Source organism: Lagopus muta, chromosome 1 (genome assembly GCF_023343835.1).
Source record: "Lagopus muta isolate bLagMut1 chromosome 1, bLagMut1 primary, whole genome shotgun sequence".
Taxonomy (NCBI): Eukaryota; Metazoa; Chordata; class Aves; order Galliformes; family Phasianidae; genus Lagopus; species Lagopus muta.
The window spans coordinates 45,132,858-45,157,867 of NC_064433.1; the positions used below are offsets into that span (position 1 = coordinate 45,132,858).

General features: G+C 36.3%; 1 protein-coding gene across 2 annotated transcripts in view; it reads right to left on the reverse strand.

Moving 5' to 3' along the window:
- Positions 1 to 25,010, reverse strand: part of CDK17 (cyclin dependent kinase 17) — an 87,484-nt gene that overhangs the window by 21,709 nt on the left and 40,765 nt on the right. For both annotated transcript variants that reach the window (XM_048926445.1, XM_048926363.1), the window contains 2 exons: positions 17,403 to 17,567; positions 10,727 to 10,860 (listed from right to left, as the gene is read on the reverse strand). In XM_048926445.1, the coding sequence (XP_048782402.1) occupies positions 10,727 to 10,860; positions 17,403 to 17,567 (299 nt within the window). The remainder of the gene's footprint in view (positions 1 to 10,726; positions 10,861 to 17,402; positions 17,568 to 25,010) is intronic.

A 25,010-nucleotide genomic window follows, 5' to 3' on the forward strand; every position in this document is an offset into this window, starting at 1 on the left:
TTGCCTGCACATCAGCCAGTGGCAAAGCTACTGTGCAGCTCCACAGACAGGGGCTGCTCTGATGGAAGTGGCCTCCGCTCATCCCGACCCAGCACACCCACAAGGCAGCATTATGTACCAGGCAGAGAGTGCTGCTGAGGGAAGGCAGCCTGTTCCCCTCTCATGGGGCTGTACGGAACAGGGCAGCCAAAGCTCGAGCCTCAGTGTGTGCAGGCTGTGCATTAGACACAGTCGCCATCTTCACTCCCTCATGCCACTCCTGCAGCTGTGCCCAGACGTGCCCATTAACAGCCCTAACTGTTACTTCAGCTGCAGCCAAACCTGCCCTCTCCAGCTGGGCTGCTTGCTGTCACTTTGGTACGACGCCAGGCTGCACCCGTGGAATGCAAGCAACAGTAGGAAATGGTGATTTTTAGGAATTTCTAATTCTCTTAAACTTCTGCGGAATTCCATGAAGCAATAAAAAAGGACACTTTTCAGAAAGAGGACTTTGTCCAGACTAATTTCAGTGGCCAACTGAACTTAATGACATGGTAACATTTCTCAGAAGAGGAAAAAAAGCCCTAAAACACAAAGACTATAACCAAAAATCCCTTTTAGAATGAAAATTATCAGCAGGCTGTTAAATATGTAGGCTGTTACAAGATCCTGTCACAGTGCTGTTTAAAGTATTAATAAGGAAGCGCATAAAATTAATTGCAGGATTATTTTCCCAACATTAATTTTTGATACTTCAGACTTTTAAACTTGTCTGTTTAGCACTCTAATACTGGTATCCCCTAAGAATATTTTAAATTTGTTTCATTTTTAAGGTAGGAAACTGGAATGACTCCCTGTCTTATGTACATTTATATACCTCCGCAGCTATGCAGGGGAATCTGCATGCAGTCCTTTGTAACTCCAGCAACTGAAGGACTACCAGAATGCTAAACATTTGCTTTCAGAGGCAACAAAGTGCTTCAGGTAAAATAAACAATCTTCTAGAAAACTCAAATGATAGCATTTACCGGTATGCATGTCTGATTTATGAAAAAGCTGTTGTCAATCTGTATATTCTCTAGTTTAATTTTTTTTTTAAATTGTTGTCTTTAAGGCCAACTTGCAACAGTATAAATCAGAACTGAGTAAAAATACAACTGCTAAATGTTCTAAAGCCTAAAGTAAACTATATGCTACTAGTGAGCTATTTTTTGATCCATCTTCAGAATATATTCTGGAAAACACATTCAAGCATCAGTTGCTTTGCTACGTTAAGCAGAATGCCAATGGCGTTTCCCCCTCCCTCTATATTTTAGAAACACATTTTCTATCCTCATGTGCAATGCTTATTTCTCAGTTTTGCTTTATTGCTGGCATACTACTTTTATAATTTGCCTGAAATGTGAAACACATTTGTTCCACTCTGCGTGATGGGAGATAAACATATAAGCACTTGTGACATTAGTATTACTGCGTTGTCTACAGAGATAAACTACCCCAAATTGTGCTTATCTTTACTATTTCCAGCACCAGATACATCAAATGCTCTGAGAAGAGCTACACAGTGTGGAGTCTTTTCTTGTGTCTGGCTAGTACTGCATTTATGTCTTATGACTTACACAGCACGTTCAGACATTAAAGGTGAAAATTTAGCACAAAATAGAATACCAACAATCAAACCCATCCAAACAGAAGGTTGGAAGAACATGTTGAGGTATTTGTAAGTTCAATTCTCACTACCCTGCAGTGTAGCGTATCTTAGCTGGAAAACCAGAAAAACAGAGACCTTTACTATTCATGGTTGTGCCAATTTGTAGACTGTTTCTTTCTAGCAACAAGAATTCTTTCCCAAATTTATCAGACTACAAACGCTGCCAATCTTTCAACTTCTGGACAGTTTCCTTCAGGCTGACAGTCTACTCACAAACAGCAGTGAGAGAAAAGAGATTTGGCCTTCTGCCAGTGAAGCAGAAGGAAGTAGGAAAAAAAAAAAAGACAGTCCTATATGATCAAGAAATAGGTCAAAAAAGCCAGAAGCAAAACCTATGATATGTTGTCTGATCCTCAGTTATTTCTTGAATGCTTCATTTAGACAATCTAACAGCCAACTATCTCCAGGACTGCTATTCCACTGCCTGTGGCCACACGTTCCTTGGAGAATAGGCTCAAAGCTAATGACTCAGCAATGTGGTTTTGAGCAACTCAACTGGCAGAAAACTACTACCCCTTTCAAACAACGTGAGTCACTACCTGCTGATTCAGGTTTAGGAGCCAAGACAAGAAGGAAGTTAGCTCTGTCAGGAATAGCTAGTCAGCGGAGTAGCCTAATACTGCCAAGCTGCACTATTATATGAAAATCCTTCTCGGTTTGGTTCTTCAGCTCATTCTTGATAGTTACGTTTCCAGAACACAATTACTATATTCTAACAGCCAACTCTCCCTAAGATTTTAGCTTATCTTTCAGGAGTTGATTTTTCTAAATAACATCACTGAAAAAATATAATTCATCTTCTGAGTCTACAGACATCACTCTGATATCCCAAACAATCTATTACAGATCAAACAAGTACAATTTGCTCTTGTGTAAGCATCAGTTTGAATTAGCCCCCTCAGTGGTTTTAGCAAGCAATAGCAAGACGTGTCAGCTGCAACCACAAGATGTTTACTAATAAGTTACAATGCTTTTTTGCTTTTTTTTTTTTTTTTTTTGATTTTTACGAGGGAATGCTTAATGAAATCTAAAATGCTACATCATATAATCCTCTATGCAACACAGTTCAGCTTCAAGCTCACTATGAAAAAACCTACTTTTACAGTACATTCTCCTTGCAGATTTTAAACAAAAAATGGGCATGGTATATACTACATGCTACGCAAAGCAAACAAGTTGAAACACATTTGCTTATGCCTATGAGAATGTAAACATGCTACACCACTTCAGTTTTGAATACCACGTAGATTTTTTCCCCCCCGAATGCTGCTTTATCAAATTTCAGTGCTTTTTTTTTTTTCTCCAAATGACAGCACAGTTCAAGCCAACTTTATCCTGTACTGTATTATGACATACTGCAAGACTGCTAGAGGCAAAAGCAAATGGAAAAAAACAGCCTCTAATCACAGAATAAATTTGTACAGATTTTTCTCATTTGGTGACAGCACTGCAGACTTAAGAGACTGGCAAGGTCCTGAAGCAATACACCAGCATACACAGCCACCAAAAAACCTGACATCATTCATGCAGCATGCTATTTTCTCAACTTCATAAATAATTACTCAATTACTATAACCACAGCCACTCTTCTAACAGCTGACATGAGTTTTCCTACTACCTTTATAAAAACCTAATTACTTATCCTTTTTTTTTTAAAATGATTGTTTTAATATTACGTACTGTGAGCTGACGAACAGCTTACTAGGATTTCTTCTTCCAATTATTCATAACCTCACATAAAAGATGGCTTTGCACATCTTTAGTGCTTAAGAGAATTAAGAGCGCAACTTTCTAAGTATGCCTGTAATACAAACAATTGTCTTAATATACCACCATCTATCAGAGCTGATAGAGACAGCAAACATAAGGACAAAAGATTTAACTAGTCTATACTATCTGAAGTATGCAGAAACAGGCTACTGTTTCTGTTCTACTTCCACAGCACATTGTGAGCAAAAACTCTTCTAACAAATTTTAATTTTTTTTTTAAAAGCACCACTCAAAAATGTACAAATAGCTGGATGAGTACCTGACTCTCAGTCTCAAAAAATCCTCTGTGCAAAAACATGGACTACATAGCAATGAACACGTGCAACTGATTCCACTGCAATGCAGAAAGTGAGTCTTTTCTGTCTCCTGCAGCATTTTGCACTTGAATACTATGTGTCTCCTTTACATGTGAGTGCTATTATTGATACATATTTTTCCCCTAAAAACATTAAGCAAGGGATCAATTTCTATGCTGTTAAATTTGCGGAAAGGGTCAAAGTATCCTTTCTTCTGTTAGAAGAATAATTAGCCAATTAATTAACAAATTAATTAGCCAATTAAATAACAAAGATTTTTCTTTATTTTCCTCAGATCAAGAACTCAAAACATCCTCAGGAATATCATCACATCAGGAAGACCACATGCAGCTACATACTCAGAATACCAATGACCACAGACATTTCTTAGTCCCTGCTTCCACTCCCAGCGTAACAAAATGTATCAGTTTTTAAGGTGGGTTGCTAGGCAAAGATGAACATACAATTGTAATCAACGAAATATCAGTATTACTAAAAATGCAAAGATTAGTCTCTATTTTGGGACTGGGAGTCACAGTTTCCCAGCACATCTATTTTCATCAATCAACAGAGCAAGGACTTCACTGCCAGTTCAAGAAAGTTATCACCAACTTCCACAGTAGCTACAGCCACTGAAATAAAAATATGTAATGGATTTTCAAAGACCAGAAACCAGAAGTGCTAGCAGCTAGTTTTGCTTTTATTTCCTTCAGTGCAGTGAAATTGTATACATATTTTACAAGTAATGTTTGTAGTGTTTAGTGTTTCTGAAATAATGGAATTAGCTACCTAGATCAAAAAGCAGATTTTTTTCCCACACAATCAAAGATATGCATTCTGAACCGTTTCCTCACCAAAATAATTTTAAAAAGAATCTTTATTCCATGGATGCACACTTCAGACTACTGATAAGATGAATAGATATTGGCTTTAAACAAACAACACAAGGAAGTTTCTGATTTATTTCACACCTCAGATGTCAGTGAAGCAGTTTATGGTGAAAGGCTGAAACTACTTAGCACTAATACAGCATTCAGAAAGTGCATTCCAGGAGCTTCCATTCACAACTAATGAAATGAAACAGATAAGTGTGATAAAAAACCTGAAGATAAATAAAATACAGATGCGAGATATTACTTCATTTTAGTCAAGTGTATAAATACACAAAAATTCCTCTCTTGTAGATTTTTGTCACTAATTCAAAGTACTCATGAAAAAGTGAACTTGGAGCATAGGGGAGAATAAAGAATAACAATAAAAAAGCCAATCTTCTGAGTTTGTGTGTCTGCCTTTATCACCTAACAAGATACCATGTCAGCCTGTTAACATAAACCCTGCTGATGCCTAGGGTCTAGTGGCTATTTGACTCAGTGGTAGGTGCTGGGAGGTAACAGATGCTAATAAAGCAAGCTCTGCTCCTTTTACTCCTTAATCTTCTTGATTGTTAAGAGTAGTTTTCTGTATGTTTTGATCTATTTCTCTAACAGAGCAGTAGGACAAAGTGCCCCAAAGAAAAAGATAAGCTGATGAGGCTCGCAAAGCGAGGAAACGGCACTGGAAAAAATACAGTGAGAAACAGATCACTATAAAAATCAAGCTTGGAGCCTTGATGGCACAAGTCAAAATTCTGAGAGGTAAGAGTATCTTTTCCTTCAAATGCAACTCTTCCTGCAAAACTCTCATTTCTAAATTGCAAGAGTCTCAAGAAATACCAAAAGAAGAACCAGCATACCAAAGGAAGTCACAGCAAAAGCAGTAATGTATTTAATGTTAACCTGAGCAGTCTAACAGAGTAACTTTCTATTGTTAACCCCTATCACCAAACATTCGTGTCAAGATAAAGCAGCAACTATCAGAGGAAAGTCGCATAGGAAATTCAATTATTCAAAATAAATTGAAATCAGGAACTGAACATTTGACTTTCCTGGACATAACAGTGAGGCTGAAGTGCAGGGTAGGAAGCTGCATCCAAATTCTAACTTTTTATCTGCTATGTACCCATAATCCAAGTGAGATCTGATTTGTAGATGGCTAAATACATCTAATACAATATCAAATTACTTGCAAAGGGAACTCAGAAAGGAAGGAACTTAAAAGGTCAGCCAAGTTATTGGTGAGAAAAAGCAAAAAAGCAGATATTCCATCCTTATAAAACAGGTATCGCAAAATGAAGTAACTTTTCTAAGGAAACAGCATTTGTAAGGGGAATGCCAGGACTTCTGGGATTACAGAGACTCCTAACAGAAGGGCAAAAAGATATTTTCTGCTGTTACCCGACAGTAATCCCTATTACTAGAAAAATCTATTAAAAGGAAAGTTCCAGAAGTCCCAGCTGAAATTATTTTTCTTGTAGCAGTGACTGTTTTTGACAGGAGAAGAAATGAAAGTCAGCTAATCAAACAGATCAAAAGGAGCCCCATCACTTTCATCAATGCCATGCAAGTCATTTAGCATGTGGACTTGCATTTTTTGAAGCGGGATTTCCAATGAATCAAGTTTTATGTGAGCTTCAAAGTAGGAGCCTACAAACATAACAGCACATTTTCTTGTGTAATGCTGCATAACATCAGACAGTTTCCAAGTGCAACTGAGAACAGATAATGCAGTGACCATGCTACAGGAAGTAAACATCTTAATGGTAGTCAGCTTCATGTTATTTTTTTCCTCTACCTACTGGTAGGTGATCACATAGACTCATGGAAGAGTTGAGCAGGAGATCTCTATCATCTCAGAACGCACAGAGGACATTAAACAAAATCCAGTAAATAAGGCAGAAAGGATTATAGAGCTAACAAGAAGTGGGAAGAATCTTTGCTCACTGAAGCCTTACCCAAGAGGCACTGTTGCGGGGATCCACAGCACCCTGCCAAGTAGTAAGAGAAGCTGGGATGAATGCTCATGCTCTGCAATGCTTCCTGCAGTTTTTTTTCCTGCTCCCAAAACTAATGACAGGACAAAATACTGTACTGCCTCTAACTTAAAGCCTGAATCAGTACTGCCATCCAGTCTACTGTTTAAGAATTTAAAATGAATGGAGGCTGATTGTTCCCTATTTACAACACATTGGAATGGGAACCTCTGAACCATGTTCTAACTTGAAGCCTACAAAGAGAAAACTGTAGCACTACGTCTGCTTACAGGTCAATTTATTTTGTGGGTTTCTCTCTAAAGCAGGTGCATTTCCCTAACCAGGACCAGGAGCCAACTCAGTTATTCAAGCTGTATCAGTCAAGACTTGTGCAGCAGTCATAACCCTGGTAAAAGCGTAGACTCACCAAAACCTTATTTTTCAACTACGTGCATTCTTTTTTCTGAAAGTAATCAGTATAACTCACACCTAACTATAAGATTGCTTTACGGCCTTTCTGTTCATCTTCTGAGTTAAAAGCATTAAATCTGCAGCTAATCCTCCCAGGGGAAAATTATACCCTGCAGCAACATGGTAGGAGCAGTCTGATCTGGAACAAACTCCTGCCACTAATGTGACAGTCAGATGGATAAGAACTGTTTCACAGGATAAAGTATCTGGGAAACAGGCTGGTGAACAGTGGGTTATGGCCCTCTGCCAGTTCACATAGGAAGACAGCTTACAGACTCTGGATTTCTGGGAAAGGAAAACAGATGTTTCAATTTGCACAGACTGTATCTCCCTGTTTTTTACCCAGTATTGTACTTAACGAAGAATTCACTATCCAATGCATGGGCACAGGGCCTCCAATGAACACTTGCTGTTGGAAGTCGAATTCCCCACACAATATATGTTTGCAACTACTGTCAGTATGATTACTGAAAGGGGGGAAGCAACTGCACTATGGATCTCTAGTAGTTTATAGGTTACCTGCAAAATACTTTTTATCTAGACAACAAAATGAGATTCTGGCATGTTCTCTTCCAAATACCCTCGACAAGGGAATCCCGCAATGGTTTGGTTTTACTCTGGCTCAGAATTATTTAACAATTACAGAGAAAACAGTAACATGGTGGACACTAAAGATCAGAATGTATATTCTGACATGCAAAAAACATCCCAGGAACGCTAGGACACAGACTTGGTAATCAGCACCAATTACTGAATGTTTTTAGCAAACATTTATTATTATTATTATTTTTAATGGGCCACTGCTTTGCAGAATTGTAAGGAAGTTGTGCAATAAATCTTGCTTGTATAAAGTTCTTAAATATAAAAAAAGATTTTCTCCAGAGTTTCAGTTTTACCTGATTAATTTCCTTAAAAACAAAACAAAAACCAAAAAACCCAGGACTTCTGCCAATTCAGTAGAAACAAAGATATACAAGAAATTATATTAAAAAATATTACTAATACAGTAAATATTAGCCAAAATAAGCACAAGGATATAATGATATTGAGACTGGCACATTCATTCTTACACAGAAAAATAAAGAATATTAGTTTGTTGAGTTTAGCCAACTCTGTATATTTCAAATATATTTTGCAATGGATTTAATATATGATTAATGACTTCAGCAGACTACAGCAAATAAAAAACTATCACACATACTAATTAACTTGTGTGTGCAGCATAGTGTGTATGTATATCTATGTATACACATATACAGAATATAAAGGGAATACAGCCTCAAGCTTCCTAATTGTGTTCTAAAAATGACAGATTTCCACACACTAACAAAACAAAATTGAAATAACAGACACTTCTGAGCAAAGATCATTTCTTTATATAATGACATTACTAGTAGTGAACTAGGCAGCTCCATGATGCAAACCACTCAAGGCAGGGCAGGCAATACTTGGACTAAGAAGGAAACCCATTATTTGGCTCCCGTGAAGACCAAGGAAGCAACTGTTGCTATTTGATGGGCAGCAAAACCAGGAAAAAACTGTGGATTCTGCAGTATTTAAAAGAGGCTGCATCTTTCCCAGGAGTGCATAGATTAGTAGTCTATCCTAATTCAGAAGGCTTTTTTTCCCCTCAGAAACGAGCAGAAAATTATCATCTGAGATTCTCATCCGTCAAAACTGACTGAAAAAAGCCCATGGGAAAAACTGGATGAGGGAATGACAGGCAGACGATATCATCACTTAAGGCTTTTTGCTTAAGAAACCAGATAAATTGCACTGAAATGATTACAATTAGAAAGGCTTTTTAATCAAGGATATAAAGATGGTTACAGCTCCTTTTCTGTGGCATGTACAAACAGGTTTAAAACTGCACCTACCATGCTACAGACCACTTCAAAAGTGTAAACTTACGTCAGCTAAAAATATCCACCAGTGACAGCATTCCTAAAATTCAGATGTGCATTTTAGTGAAGAAGTGAATTCATTATCTTGAAACCTTGTTTTAAAAGCTGCTAAATTAACACTGAAGTAATTTGGGGGAAACATTAAAATCCTCATAGAACATACAGGAATAGCTGCCAGAAACTTAATGCTCTCATTGACTGGGTGAATCAACTGAAAAAAAACATAATGTCCAGGAACTACAAACAAGCACTTGGACTGTGGAGCAAAATGAGAATAACAGCACCGAATAAACCAAACTGAAATAAAAACTTCTGAAAGCCACTGGAAGCGTAATATTGGAACTTCTTCACAATGTTGGGAGTCCACTAAAAGGCTGCTTTTATTTGATATCTCTTGAAAAAATTACACACGGATTTCCTAAATTTCTATGACTTTTCCTGAGTTCTTTTATAGTTTCTTTTAGAGATACATTAATCCTAATTTAAGTGAGAACCCTTTGGCGGCTCTTTCTCTGTAAGTCTCAGCATCTTTCCATTTCAGTTCATTAATTTCATGATCTGCCATTAACTTTCTTATTTCTTTCCTGATCTAAATGTGTATTTCAGATGAAATGCAGAGGAAATAGATATTAAGCAAAAAAAAGTAAATAAACTCGTCTGAAAATTTCTTCAGTTTTGACTTTATCCAGAATACATTCTGATATTCAAGCTTTAAAGATATTTTGAAAGCCTCCTGCATAGATCAACATACCTAAATTAGTTCTCCCATGTAAAAGGTGCAGCTTTAACAGTATTTAGATTAAACCTGAGATTAATATAAAAAAAAAAATAATCAGGAATTTCTAGAGAAAAAAAAAAAAGCAGCAGAAGATATAAATAATACAAATAGTTTGTAAGTTCTTGGAATCAGACCAGCATTACATGCTTGGAGTCCTGGAATTCCAAGCATAGCAGAATGCCTCACCAATCAAAATTTTTTGGCATTTTCTCCCTACTGCAAGTTACACAGATCTGCTTCCCTAGTCCTGTACATCGTTTCATGCTTTGAAAGAAGATCTAAAATCTTACAAACTATTCAGATTGGTATACAAGCTGCTATGGAGAAACTGCAAAATTTTGCATGCTTCTGTAACAAAGGGACCATTATCACTTTTACACACTCGAGAAACAGGGAAGCATTTTGTTTTTCTTTGCCAAGGGAAATGACAAAGCAAGCACAAGGGTGGCTAGTGTTCATAATGAGACTCATAAATAAAGGAAATTATGTGCACAGTTATTTGTAAGGTACTTTTTCCTCCTTTTGTTTACCATCATGTAAAGTTCCGTTCATTAAAAAACAGGAAGAGAGAGAAAGGCTCAAGCAGTCTGGACCACTGCTTCTGCAAGATTTGTTTTAGAAAGGTTACACAACAGTTTTAAGAAAAAAAATATCTGAACACCACTCCTTCAACATACTTAATGAATGTATAGAATGTGCAGATATTCTAAAAACTACACATAATAAATTCTACCTGGATTCAAGTTTCAAAACATATTGCAAAATAAGCAGCTCATAAAAATGCAAGCAAGACAACTGTCTTATTTGTGTGTGACAAATGGACATTTAAGCACTATTATATTAACTCTCTCCACACTAAGTATGTCAAAATGTTTAAAGATGTTTGAGAAGACAACCAGTTACAAAGAACGAGAACAACTCCATTCTCTCTTGTCAATTTAAACAATCCTTATATGAAAAGTAAATTACCTCCATTGAGATTCGTCTATGTATTCGGTTTCTGAGACAAACACCCGTGGGAGACTGAACTTCATCAGATGATGTTCCAGAAGCTTGGTCACTTTCACCATCTGACCCCATTTTCAGATTTTCATGAACAATGTCTTAAAGATAGTTAAAAAACAAACAAACAAAAAAACAGTCAGTCAGTTTTCCACTGAATGATCTCTCTTGTGCAGGCAGAAAACAACTGTGCAATGATTTTTATTCCAAAGGCTCACCACAGTAATAATAGTCTCAATGCACTTTCCATGGCTCAGGGATCCCAAAATGAAAAAGGAATACTTCATAAAATTCACACACAAACTTTAACATTACTTTTCTTAGTTTTCAGCAGAACAAAATTTTCCAAAACAAAAGACTGTCAAATTCCTATTTTAATTCCTACAAGCCACCTTCCCATCAGGATTTCAGCTCCTGACTTTCCTCATTATCTCTTCCCTCTACTATTGGATTAGAAAAACTTGTGTTTGCAATAAGAAGCTGAGATTCACTAGAAAATATATAAAATATGAAAATACTTAAGATTTTCAGACTACTTGCCTGGCAAGTGCCTTTAAATAGAAAACTTTAAATAAATCAACACACAAAACAACTGAAAAGTATAGGTATCATTTTCAGAAGTGCCAAATGTGGAAACTCTAGCTGTAGAAAACACACTCATGTCTGCAATGTGTAACTAGATTCAGAAAAGGACTTGAGATTCAGAAGCTTTTCTGTGAAATTTATGTTTCTATGTGAGAAGATTAGGTAATAGTCCTGTTGGGTTACATGCTGTTGTAGGATCGTTATGAAAACTGTAATTAGTACTTTTAATATAATCCTGTAGATTCATCCACATAAAACAGTTCACATGTCATGTATGTACCAAACACATCACTTTTCTTTACTGCCACAGAATGTGCCAGACTTTGAAAGACTATTACTGTAAAAAATGAGAAGAACTGAAGTGGCATCATTAATAGCATGAAGAGACAAATGATATGCAAAAATACACGCAGCGTGAAATTGGTCATACAAGCAAGTTACTCTGAGTAATGTTCCATTCTCACCTCCAAAATATTTGAGCTCCAAATTGCTACATAGTCTTGGGTTGGAAGGGATCTAAAAGATCGTCTAGTTCCAACTCCCTATTGTGGGCAAGGCTGCAGAATAAATACATACACATATCTAAGAGGTGACAAAAGACATGAATTTCCTCGTGTAGGGAACGTGCTTTGGCAGGGAGGGTGGACTCAATGATCTCTGGAGGTTCCTTCCAACCCCTATGATTCTGTGATTCCCTGACCTCTTCTGTTCCTATTACTACGCATTATCTTGGACAGTGTAAAAGAGAACCTGACAAACAAACCCAACCCTGAAAAAAAAACTTACATAAACAAAACATGCAAAGTTCAATATAACTCAAAATATTTAGCATTTGCTCAGAACAACAGCAATTAAAACAAAAACAAACAAATACCACACAGCACACAGAGAGAGAGGGGGTGGGAGGGAGAGAGAGATAGAATGTGCATGTTTTATCACTACCAACAAGAAAGAAAACTGGCTTTTCAAGAATAAAAAACCCTTCAAGCAAAAGTTTGGATATCAACACATCTTCTAAAACATTTGTCCTGTTTAGCTCATGCAGGATCACATAAACTTCAAAGGACTAAATTCTTTCTTAGTACTATGAATTTCTTTTTACAGAAAGCATAAAGGATATAAAAAGAGTAACTCTACTCATAAGGTACTTCCACTTATTTTAACTTAAAGAATTGTAATTAAACACAAATTAAGTACAAATCCCATAGACAAAGCACAGTTTTCAGCAGTAGCGTGGGTCTAAACTGGATTTTAATTAAAGTCCACAGTGTATCAGAATTTCCTCAGGAAGACATGCTCAGATTTGAACGAGAGAAAAAAAGTAAACTGCATTCCTTGCAGCTTGGTTTCAAACCAAAGGTTCATCAGTACTTCTAGAGACATGTTAGTTTGAACACGAGGGAAAGACTTAGAAATTAACTCCCAAATATCAGCTTTAACCTTAGGCTAAAATGATAAAACATTACTCCTTTTTGTCAAATCTTTGTAAACTTCATCTCCTTTTATGACAGGCTGACCGACATACTTGACCAAGCTGATGAGACCTTATGGATTTCAGCAAAGCCTTTGCTACTGTTTCTGATGGTACCCTTCTGCACACAATGTCTAGCATACAGCTAGGCAAAAACACAAAGCAATGAGTGAGCAACTGGCTGATGAGCTATGCTTAAAGGGTTCTAGTTAAAGGAAAGTGTGCAGACCATACTAAACTGTGAGGAGTTGCTGACTCCCCTAAGAAGAGATAAGGCTAAGCAATCACCAATGGCATGAAGTTTTAACGGCAAGTGCCAGACTACATCTGGGATGAAACACTGATGCACAGCCGGAGAATGAGAAGCTGAAGAGCAGCCTCACAATACAAGAAGGACATAGAACTATCAGAAAGTGTTCAAAGGAGGATTACAAAGATGGTTGGAGGGCCCAGAAAGCAAGAGACTTAAAGAGAGGCTGAGGTCCCCTGGTTTGCTCCCATGAGGGGAGGCCTCATGGCGGCCGCAGCTCCTCACAGGGAGTGGAGGGGCAGCGCTGAGCTCTGCATTGTGGGGACAGCAACAGATGCTAGACAAGAGACAGTTCTTTGGACAGCTTCCATGAAACTAAAGAACTACTGAATTTCATGCTGTGAAGCAATTACATCATTAAAAAGAAAGGAAAAAAACCTAAACCTGTTACATGAAAGTAATCATATGATTGATACTGTCATACATTTAAAATACACAACGTTCCACTTGTGAAAGAGAATGTATCATGAAATTGTTTTAAAAAACTTTACACTTCAAAAAGCAACATTCACAATTATGAAGAGTACTCTAATTGACAAAGATAAAACTTCTACTTAAAAGAATACCTACCAAAAAGAATGCAGTAATACACAGCTAAGGAATATTTCAAGAACACGTAGTAGAGAACCCTGCATTTGGGACAGATAATAGAGATGCAAGAAGACTGTGCTTTTTACAAATCAATAATGAGAAGACAAAGTGAGTCTGTCTCATTTAAGCCTAAAATGGAGCATTTCAGACTTACATAAGGTAATGATAACCAATCCGTGTTCAAAATTACTGTGACGTGACTAATTCTGGTATGTCTGGAGAAACTACATACCCATGATGGACCAAAATGTTCTAAGTAGACTATTTACTGATGTTACAGAAAGTATCCTATCATGAAACACGTGACTGAATTTCTGATATGCTGACTATCCAACTGCTCCTATTCAGAAAGGTCTGCATATGTTTTAATTGTATTCTAAAGAGGGATACTTCAAGGTTGTTTTTTATATTTATATTCTTTATACTAGTATATTCTATATACTTTACATTCATATTTTAATAGCATAAGAATCAGAATGAAGCATTCTGATATTTTTATACAGGTGTGCATGATGATAATATTTGATTAGCAAAGCTGAAAATCATGCAAATACTTATTTAATTGCACTTAGCTTTTCTAAGACAAGTTCATCTGCATCAAAACCAACCTGCATGGTCTTCAGAGGTTTTAATAATGTTTAATAATAATGTTTAATAATGTATTCAACTGCCATCATTTAACAACACAGCTGTTCTCCTACAAAGATGTTTTAGTGTACTCTACGTACCTAAGTGAATACCCAGCATGGCTGTGTTATGAAAAGGTGTAGATCACTACAATATAACAAGAAAACCATGGAAGCATATTTTAAAAGAAAAGGCTATCTTCATTTCAGTTTCCTCATTTCACCAAAAGAAACTGCATGTGGGGGAACCTTTAGAGCAGCAAATGAAAATTCGTCTGTGTGAACTAAAGCAATATCCACAAATTAGTCTGTAGTCAGATTCCACGATCTTTATATCTTATAACTGTTAAAAAAAATTTGTGCACTTCCAAGATGTACTTTTCTAAAGCCTACTTTGCTAATTTTTTAAATTAAATTTTAAAATGGCTAAATTTTATTATTAATTTCCCTAGTAATTCAAAGTGAGGAAGGCAATATTGAGAAATTACTTCTGCTGTTGACAATAACAAACTATGGAAACACTGTGAAAACCTAATTCCTTCCAATTCAGATATTTATGACAAAGAAACAGATCCTCATTACTGTATTGTGACAACTGGCTAAAGCAAGGGAGAGTTGCTGCTCCTGTTGAAGATGACCAGCTTGAGGCTCCTGCTGGTCAGAATTCGTTTTGGGTATCCCAAGCACCTCTTCAGTATTCCCAGTAATATAAATATAGATCAAGGACACCTGAAGTTGGCCCTGTACTAAGCCAAACAAGGTATGCAAACTGTTTATTAATTCTGGCTCTTTAAGGGTCTACACGAATTAAATATTTCTGGAGGTGCAGGACTGCAGGAGCTCTATAGTTATGAGTTATTTGCAAGTAAGACAAACTCATCTGGACCTGCATCAGTGGCACTGATAAGTCACAGCTTGCCATGAGGGTCATCTCTACTATTGAAAAAAACATAAAAATAACTGAATGCAAAACATTAAACGAAGACAATTCTGTCTTTACAATTCCTCAAGTTAACCAAAATATTTTCATGTACAAAGGTCTTAAAAAAATGTTTTGGACTTTACATGTTACCACAACAGCAGGAACTCCGCAGCATGTTCAGTGCTCAGAAAACAAACAAGAAATCCCCCCCAAGTCTCTCAGTGAATTCTCATAGTGATAATCTCATTCAAAAGCAAGCTGTTTGAAGCTGTACTTGTGGCAGATCTAGTTTTATTCTGTGATTATTTTTTTTTAACCAACTCATCCTTTTACTACTACCACTTTGTGCTATTTCAAGAATCGAATAGCATGTTCCCACATCAGAATAGAAAAAAAATGAAAGAAAATAGAAGGAATAAAAACACGCACACAAAAGCCTCAGGTAGCATGGGATATTTGACTATTTCGTTTCTGATCTCATCCCAATGGAGAGAATACTTCAGCATCCTGCTGAGTAATAACCATTCCCATATGCCAGGAACAAAGGGAGAAAAGATGCAAAGAAGCAGCAGAGAGGACATTAGTAATTTTGCTTGCACAAACGGAAAAATGCTACTAAATAAGAAGTAGGTTAAATTTTCATTAAATGAGATGATAAATAAGTGAAATATCAAGCTTTGAGTGACTAATCATTCTAGAGAGAAAGAGGGAAAACGTGATGAATAAGTAGCACACTCACTAAATCTATTCTGTACACCTTCAATGAAATGACAATTCTACAGAAATCTGTAGATATTTAACATGTGGCATTACAACATTTTCTACAAATTGTGAGTATTAAACAGGCAAAACTTGATCACCTTAAGAAGAAAATAGATGCTATTCTTTGTATTACTCATGTACAGTATTTTTTTTTATATGTGAAAAATTGAGAAAACTGGAAGATCATTAAAAAAACAAAACATGTTCAGGATTTTTTTTTTCCCCCTCAAAGTTGAATTTTGTACTGAAACCTGACAAGGAAAATCTGACAAGGAACAACTTATCAAAAAGTCTGACCTTAAAAAAGGCTACCGCATCATTTAAAGGCAACACACAATAGAAAACTATACTCTGCTGCTCTTTCTGTACACGTTTCACATATACCTGATTTAACAAATCGCCCATAAAAGACGAAATACTCCTAATCAGAGATCTTTACACACAGACGCTTTGCTTAACAAAACAAATCAAACAAACAAACCCAACAACTTTGTCTTCCTATTACATAAATGTCAGGAAAAGAAAAAAAAAAAAAAAGAGAAAAAGTACCATGAAGTAGCTGAGTGAAATCAGGAATTAATACTGCAGTCAAAATTTGCATGAGTGATAACAAGGAAGGGAGGATGTAAGATGTAAGTGGTTTGATGAGTATCTTGAAAACTCATAGCTTAATCTTGAACATGATCAGTTTAAGTGTCACACACTTTGAAACAAATTCATAAAATTCTAATTAAACTGACTTGTTCTCATTCAATTAATTACACAGAATTTAAAACAACATAAAAGCAGGGTAAAACATTAACGGTGACTGAAGGCAGCAACATGACAAATTAATTGAAAGAGAACAAAACGTATTTGTAATTCATCTGTCCCACAAATATAGCACAAGACACCAACAAAAGACAGTTATTGTTGATTAGCCTTATTTTATCATTGAAAAACATTTTTTTTCTTGTATTACTGAAAGGTCTAAGTAATGCATCACATTTTTCAATTCCAGATACAGGGATTATCTTCCATTTTTATATATTCAGTTATAGTTCTCATCAATGCTTTTAACTGAGCTGGACACAAGCTTCCCAGTAAAGTATTAAGAGTACTTTGCAGCTTTTGTAACTTTGTAACTTGTCAAAAATTCCTGGGTTCTTTTAATTGCTCTCTTTCTAAAATTCTTTGAGATATTCAGTACCTTAAAAGAAAGTTTTCCCAGCAACCCCAGACAAAAAAAAAAGACAAAAAAAAAAAAGCATTCCCTGAGATTTATTAAAGCATTAGAATAACTGTGTCCCTTGCTAAGAATCAATACAGACATTATTTTTCCACAGGAAAAAAAAAAAAAAAAAAAAAGAATGTAAGCAAATGATGTAGTAAATTACCTAGTCTGCTCCCATTTCTGGGCATTGCCATGAAAGAGCCGAGGCTGCCCCCTATGACGCTATGTGGTCTTCGTAAAGGGGGCTTCTTGAAAGATCCTGTGTATTGGTGGAGAAATGAGTGCATACTGTGAGACGTTGGAGGCCTGCCATTCTTCACAATAGGCTCTAGAATTCACAAGGATCAAAATATTCATTCCCACAAGCAAGTAGGAGTGTCAGGAACATGCCAGAAGGAAAAACAGAAAAAAAAAAAAACAAAAAAAGAAAAAAAACAGTTACTAGACAGGAAATCATCATTCTGGTAAGACTGTTGTTCATACTAACAGTAGAGCACAACACTATAGCCATTTCTCTATTAACAGATTAATACTAAACATGGCATTCAATGTTTCCCAAATTTCATCTATTAAATTCTGTCATTCTATACAGGATCAGTAAACAATCTGAACATAAAAGTCTGAACATGTAAATAAGAGCAGAAAGTAGCCTTTAATATCTGTTTTTTTTTTCTTCTGAATTATTTGTTTGATTGCACAATGTCTCATCTTCACTACAATATAAATAAACCAGCTGTTAGATCAACTCTCGTGATAAGCAAATTCAACAGCAAGCCTTTAGAAATACTCACGCTCTCTATACTCTTGAGAGTCACTCGTAGTGAGGTTTTTTGTTACTGGAATTCCTTAGAAAGAAAAATACCTGTCCATACACACACCACAGGGGGTTATGCCATAATTAAGGTTATTTGTTATTCTGACATCATTTAAGTATTAAAACAGTTATTTTGGCTTTCTTGGATTATGTCTTTAACAGCCCACTGCACTCAGACTCAAAACCAGGATTATAAGATGTGTTTTTTTATTATAATTACTGATAATTACACTTTCTAGAAGAGAGGTAACAGGAGAAATTTTAAAATTTGATACACAAATGCACACACAAATCAAATGTTCATGTTCTCCCAGTATCCTGATGGCACACGTGAACTGGATGCAAAGGACGGCTCAGGATCTGAAAAGCACTCCTCTAAAAACAGGGAGGCTTTCCTACTCCAGCAAGAAGCAGAACAGAAAGCAACTCACATTGCCTGGTCACAAAACCAGACCCATCAGCCACTAATGAAGCCACTCATACAAGATCTTAACACTGTCACTGCAGAAAAAGTGCACAGGGGAAAGGAAGCTACCGACAAGCATAGGGAAATGCTCAAAAACAAAGAATTTGAGACTAAATGTGTCAAAAGGACACTTCAGATTCAAACGATTTTATTTTTCTACCATTTGATTCTTGCCACCATTACATATACAGCTGGTTTGGTGTTACCTGGAGAACAGAAAAGCCAGCAACCCTGCACAGAGCAACTGCAGGTGACTGCTGCTGTGCAGAGCCTCCCAGGTGCTTCTGGGGCCACTGCTGTGACAAGGAGCAACCTGAGATGCTATTTCATCAGCGTGACTTATATCTGTACACACAGGCCTTCTTTTTCCTTCCAAAATAAGCAACATATAGCTAGGAGACAGAATTTTATAGCAAGCAGAATTTCAATGAGGAAGGAACACAACAACAAATAATTCACAACCTAAGCAATTAAAATGGGACTCTGAAGGGAGTCCCGTCCCTCCCCCACAACTGCCACACATGTACAAAAACCTTGCAGATAATTACCAAGATTGGTCTGAAGGAAGAGACTAAAGTACAGACAAAAAGGCCAGCGACTTTCAGAAAAAATTATGCAAGAAATGTTTGCATATAACATGAATAATACATTAAGACAAAAACAGCTTTAACCCAGCTGCTGCAGGAAACCAAACTGAAAAAAGGCTTCAGTCAGAAAATTTGAAAGGACATTCAGCACGTCTTACACACAGAAGTGTAAACTTTGCATCAAAACAATGGAATTTCTCATTACATGGAGAAAGTTAAGACGCTAGGATGCACCTCATGAAGGACCCAGAAAGTACTGCAGAAGTGACAAGGAAGGGGCACGGCTACATGACTGGAGGCAAAAATGTGTACAAGCAAGACAGTGCATCATCTCAGTCTTGTCAAATCGCAACCAGCATCACTACATTTGCATTCACTGATGATTCTGCTATCATTAATCACGTTGCAGTGTACCCACGCATGCAGACTACATTTGCATTCATGTATGTGCAGAGTCAGTAATCTCCACTGTATATTACGGTTTTGTTTACTTGTACTAAAATTAATCTGCAGGAACCATGGAGCACAAGCGAGCTCCAAAAAAGGTCAGAATTTACAAATACACCACATGGCGTTAAGTAGAGATTAAGTTTTATGCTCATTACAAGCATGAAAGTGTGATGAACGTGATATGTTTATATCAACAATGTGCTTTTGTCACGGCACTGGTAACTTTGCGTATATCTGACAGTTTAAAACAAAGCTAGCATCCTAACATATAAAAACTCTGCTTGATGATAAACTCTGCTTGAAGACAAAACTAACAAACTGCAAATTATACAGAAATAACTTTTCTCATCATAGACAACTATTATCTTTCTGTGTAATAATTTAGTACTGTTCTAAACCATGGAGCCTGCTATAAAATTTAGCAAAATTAATTTAAGTCATGTGGTAGGCCAGATGTAACTACCCTCAAACAATGAAATGAACTATTAGTATTATCATGACTAAAAAAAGCGTTAATAGTACCTAACTACAAGATTTTGGTTAGTTTTTGTTTGTTTGTTTGTTTTTACAGTCCCAACAACATTAATTTAGGAAAAAGGAAGGATCATAGGGAGTTTTCTTCTTACAAAGGTATAACAAATATTTGCAGTCCGATAAGTATTTTGTTACAGATAACATATGTAGTGTAATCTGCATTGTGGTATGATGTCAAATCTAGAATAATGTCCATGTGAATTCACCACTGTGTGCTGCTTCCTCCACACAAAATTGACAGTAACATGTAAGAACTGGAATAAATACTGAAAATGAAATGCTGGAAATTAATTTACAAGTCTGTTACTTATAATTTTTGCATATTTTTAAGATACCAGCACTTAAAGGAAGTGCTTTCAAAAAACATATTAGCTTTCTCCAACAGTCACAAAGATCATAACGTAATACTAAATTTCATCTACTCTGATAATTCATTTTTTGTACAGCTATTAATATTTTGAATCATTACATTTCAAGGGTAACACTGCAGCTTTTATGGTGAGAATTTAGTGTAACTGATTCTTTTTGAATTAGATGAGACAAAACTATCTGTAAAAGTTATATGCTTTTATTACACACATTTATAAACTGCCTCATATAACTTTATCGCTGTGGTTATAGGTTTGGTTTGTCTTTAAAAAAGTGCTTCACTATATAAAACTCATATTCCTTAAGTTAGCATCACTGTACTCAATAAATGTAACTCAGTAACTCCCCAGAGGCTTAGCTGACATGAATTTCTGGTAGGAGAAATTTTCACAGCACTGTCGGTTTAATATTTTGAATAATCAAAATAATAAGGGAGTAGAGAAACAGAATAAAAATCACCATGAAAATGTACAGATCTATTGCACTCTGAGTATCATACGCTCTCAAATAAATTAAAACTATAAAGAGAGGGCTCTCAGAACAGCAACAAGGATGACCAAAGGCGGAAAACAGTTGCTGTGTGAATGCTTGCGCAGCCTAGGACTCCTCCTCCTCAAAAAGTGACAACTGGAGAAGACGTGGCACAACCTTCAGACTCGTCGGAAAGCAACTTCATCAGCTGTACCCACCTTCTCCAGCACAAGAGCAGGCCTCTGCAAAAGCTGATGTAAAACACACGGAAGTGGTTCTTCACCACAACACGTCTCTGGAAACTCCTCACCACACAGGATGTGACGAGTACCAAGGCTTACAAGACACCAGGGGAGACTGAGACCTTCTCAACATTACTAAGCACACAGAAACACGCCTGGTTCAGGAAGCTTAATCTCAAACTCTTCCTCAAACATCAACTCCAGAGGCTAGAGGACAGCAATCCACAACTCCGTCCATCCTCACACAGCATGACCTCTGCTGCAAGGGTACAGCTGTGAGGGTGCAGCTGTCCTCCTGCCACAGCCATTCCTGCATAGGCCCAAGTAATCATCTCCAGCACTCTTTCCTCACTTGACTCTGTAAACTTTAATTCCAAACTGATAAACCTCCTAATGTGAAAAGCAAGCTGAAACAGAGACGGCTAAGTAGTTCTTTTTGAATCATGTTTTCTCAGTAAGTACTATATACTCTTCGTATTCTGGTCACAAAATCACTCCAGTTTCAGCTAGCCTTTCAAGAAGCAATGACAAAATTCAGTTCAACTCTTAAATTTCTTAATAAGAAATTTCATTAAGAAATGTACTACCTGTACATTACACTAATCATGCAAACATTTTATTTAAATAAGAACAAAGTTAACTGAATCATCCTCAATAATACTTCTTGAAACATGAGTGTAGCTGCTTTTGAAAAACATATGTATAAAATATATGTACAATATGTGCATTCATATATCTACATATAAATACATAATAGTATATTTGTATTTATACACACACAATTTTTTTTATAAAGCCATATGCATGCTATTGTGTTAGGTGTCCATCTCAGAAAGTCTCTCAGTTAAAAATTGGGCAACACAATGCCTATATACTATTGTACTACTTGATTTTCAAGTTTGGTTTACGCTGAGCAGTTCTATGCAATTTGGATTATTTCTGTCGTACTGCTTGCATCCTATCACTCAAACTTCTGTTACTACTGGCACAGCACAAATCAACTACAACAGCACTATCAAAAGTAAATACTCTTCCACACACCAGCAGTCTGGCTTACTGATGTTTTGAGAGCTGCTAAACCACGCAGCTGACTTGGTGTAGAGCACATGCATATATTTTAAGAACATGCAGAACCCAGAAAGGTACCGCTGTCTTGCTACATGAAATTACGTAAGCGCTAACAAACATCTGAGAACAGAAAATAACTCAAGTTGTTCAAAATTTTCAATTACAAAGCAATATAAATTTATGCTCATAATGATGAGCATTGCCAGTGTAGAGTAGAACAATAGACTATATAATCAAGAACGCCATCCAAGGAATTAATTAAAACCAACTATTTTATGAGGCTATAAAGATGTCTCGTCTTTTTCCTTTAACTGTAATTTAAAGAAACCACAAATTCTGCCCTGAAATTACTCTCAAATTCAGTATTTTTTCAATAAAACCTCAATTTTTCTTCTTGTTATCCATCTGTCTTAACAAAGGGCTGTACCACTTCTTTCTTTCCTGTGCTGGATTTATTTAACTGGATTTATTTAATCTGAGCTCCAGAGAGACTGCAAATTGCTTGGCATTTTTCTGTGCAAGACCTCAGCCACTGTCACATGCCACTCAGTTCGTGGATTAAAGAAGGAAAGTGTTTTCATTAGGAATGTAAATGCATTTTAAAATACATTTTATGAATATCTAATAGCAGATATTCAACTGTCTCTTTTTATTTTTTTCATGTCCCATGAGTATCTCTATTGTGTGACTGAAAGACCAGGCTGGCTTTCATATTCCGCTGTCTAAGTTTTGGAATATTTTCTTCAGCTAGCTTTATAAAAGAATCAAAATCACCTGTCATACACGATGACATCTTCTCATTAAATCAGGCATCACCAATAGAGCTGAATTAGTCTACAGGAAAATGCATTATTCAGTAACTGCTCTCCATTCTGGAGATAAAAAAATATACTAATGAATAAACATATATTTTAATTTCATACGAATAAAGTAAACAATTGGAGTTTCTGCTAATAAAAATAAGTTAGATGCTGGAAACCCAGACTCAAGGACCTCTGAATTTGGTTTATACTGAGGAATGAACCCAGGTGTGCTCCGTATTGTAAGTAAAGATAAACTTACGTGACAGCGAGCATGACACAATTCACTGATGCTACCAAAAAGATTGTCCTAGATCCTCCTCTGGCAAACAGAAGAATAACTTTGATTTAGACTTCTGAACTAGGCCATTGCAGTGCTAGCTAACACAGGGGAGAAGGCAGAACCTCACTCGTCACTTTTAGCTGTGGAGCCTGACTCGGGATTGGCTCAACTACAGCAAGGGCTCACTAAATGCCCTGAGAATCAGCTACTGGTTTTTGTAGGACAATACGCATTCTTTTCCACCCACCTTGACCTTACCCTTGCCCCAGAAAATTTCTAGGTTCTTTTCTTTGGGTTTTTTTTTTTTTTTTTTTTTTTCCCTTCCCATTTTAACAAAGAGCAGAGAAGCATCAGAACTCTACAAAAGCAAAATGATATTTTCAATCTCTAGACAGCTCTGCTTTCATGAAGCCTGATCTACCACAACCTTTAAAAAATGTTACCAACTGATTCAAAGTCGTAACTGCTACTGCTGTATACCTGAATTATATTTCAGCATTATCTAGTACATGTTCATTTAACTAATCTGAATGTATTCTGTATTAATGACCACACAATTTTTATGTATTTGTTGGCAATAGTGACCTATTTTTAAGACTCACAATATGAAATATTACGAATAAACTGCTTTTCTGAAGAAAATAAGTCTGGAATGTAAGCACGAGAATTTCTGATATTGTAGAGCTGGTATTCTGCACGATACAATACTTAATTATACTGCTGGAAGGTTGTCAGACTCACTTAGTAAAATTAGTTGATTGCAGGTGATGGCTGTTACAGAAGTATTTAGATAACTTGAAGTAGCTGTACATTTCCTGTTATCTGCACTCTCGTAGAGCAGTGTAAAAACTCATGTAAACTTACGCATTATTTTATGGGACTGATTCTACAGACTCCATTATGTGATAACTAGGAAAACATTAGAGAGCTCTAAAAATAGAAGAGTCACTCAAAAATAATCAAAACCGCATTTATTCTTTAAATAACAAAACGAAAGCTTCAAATGTGACTATAACAACATCACAAACTAAGCATAACTCTACAAGGATTCCTCCCATTGCTCAAAGTTAATCCATTTGACTACAGAAGTCGAGTTTAGAGCAAGTTTTGTCGCTTGGAGCATATGTGGCAAAAAATATAAAACTTTTGAAATGTTTTCTAATGCTGACAGAAGGCTAGCCTTTGAGTTTCTCCTGGAAATGAAGATAAAGTACATTAATAAAATGGCACATAAGGATCCTGTTTGCTTTTATTTTTATTTTTTGCGATGAAAATGGTCAATTTTACCATGGACTTTTTTAAACCACAAAAACAACAGACCACATACAAGGCAAAAATAAGATCAGGACACCTAAAATACACAAGAAAAAGTATTTAAAAGGTGAATTTATGTACAATAAGTTTTTGCCTTCAGTCTAGATGAAGGAGATCACAATCAAATGAAAAGATACTCAAAGCTGAAAATCTGCCTTTTCAGATTTATTTCTTTTTGTTTAAAAAACACTTCTCAAGAAAATACTTGTGGCTACCAGAATTTGAACACAAGCATGGTAGCACTGCACCTTCCTACCATATGTGCATGACCTATCACAAGTACTAATCTTCCCTTTAAAACACAGTTCCAGAAGGCATCACATAACAAGAAATCCCTCACACTCTGTTTCAGGTACAATTTAAATCAACATGT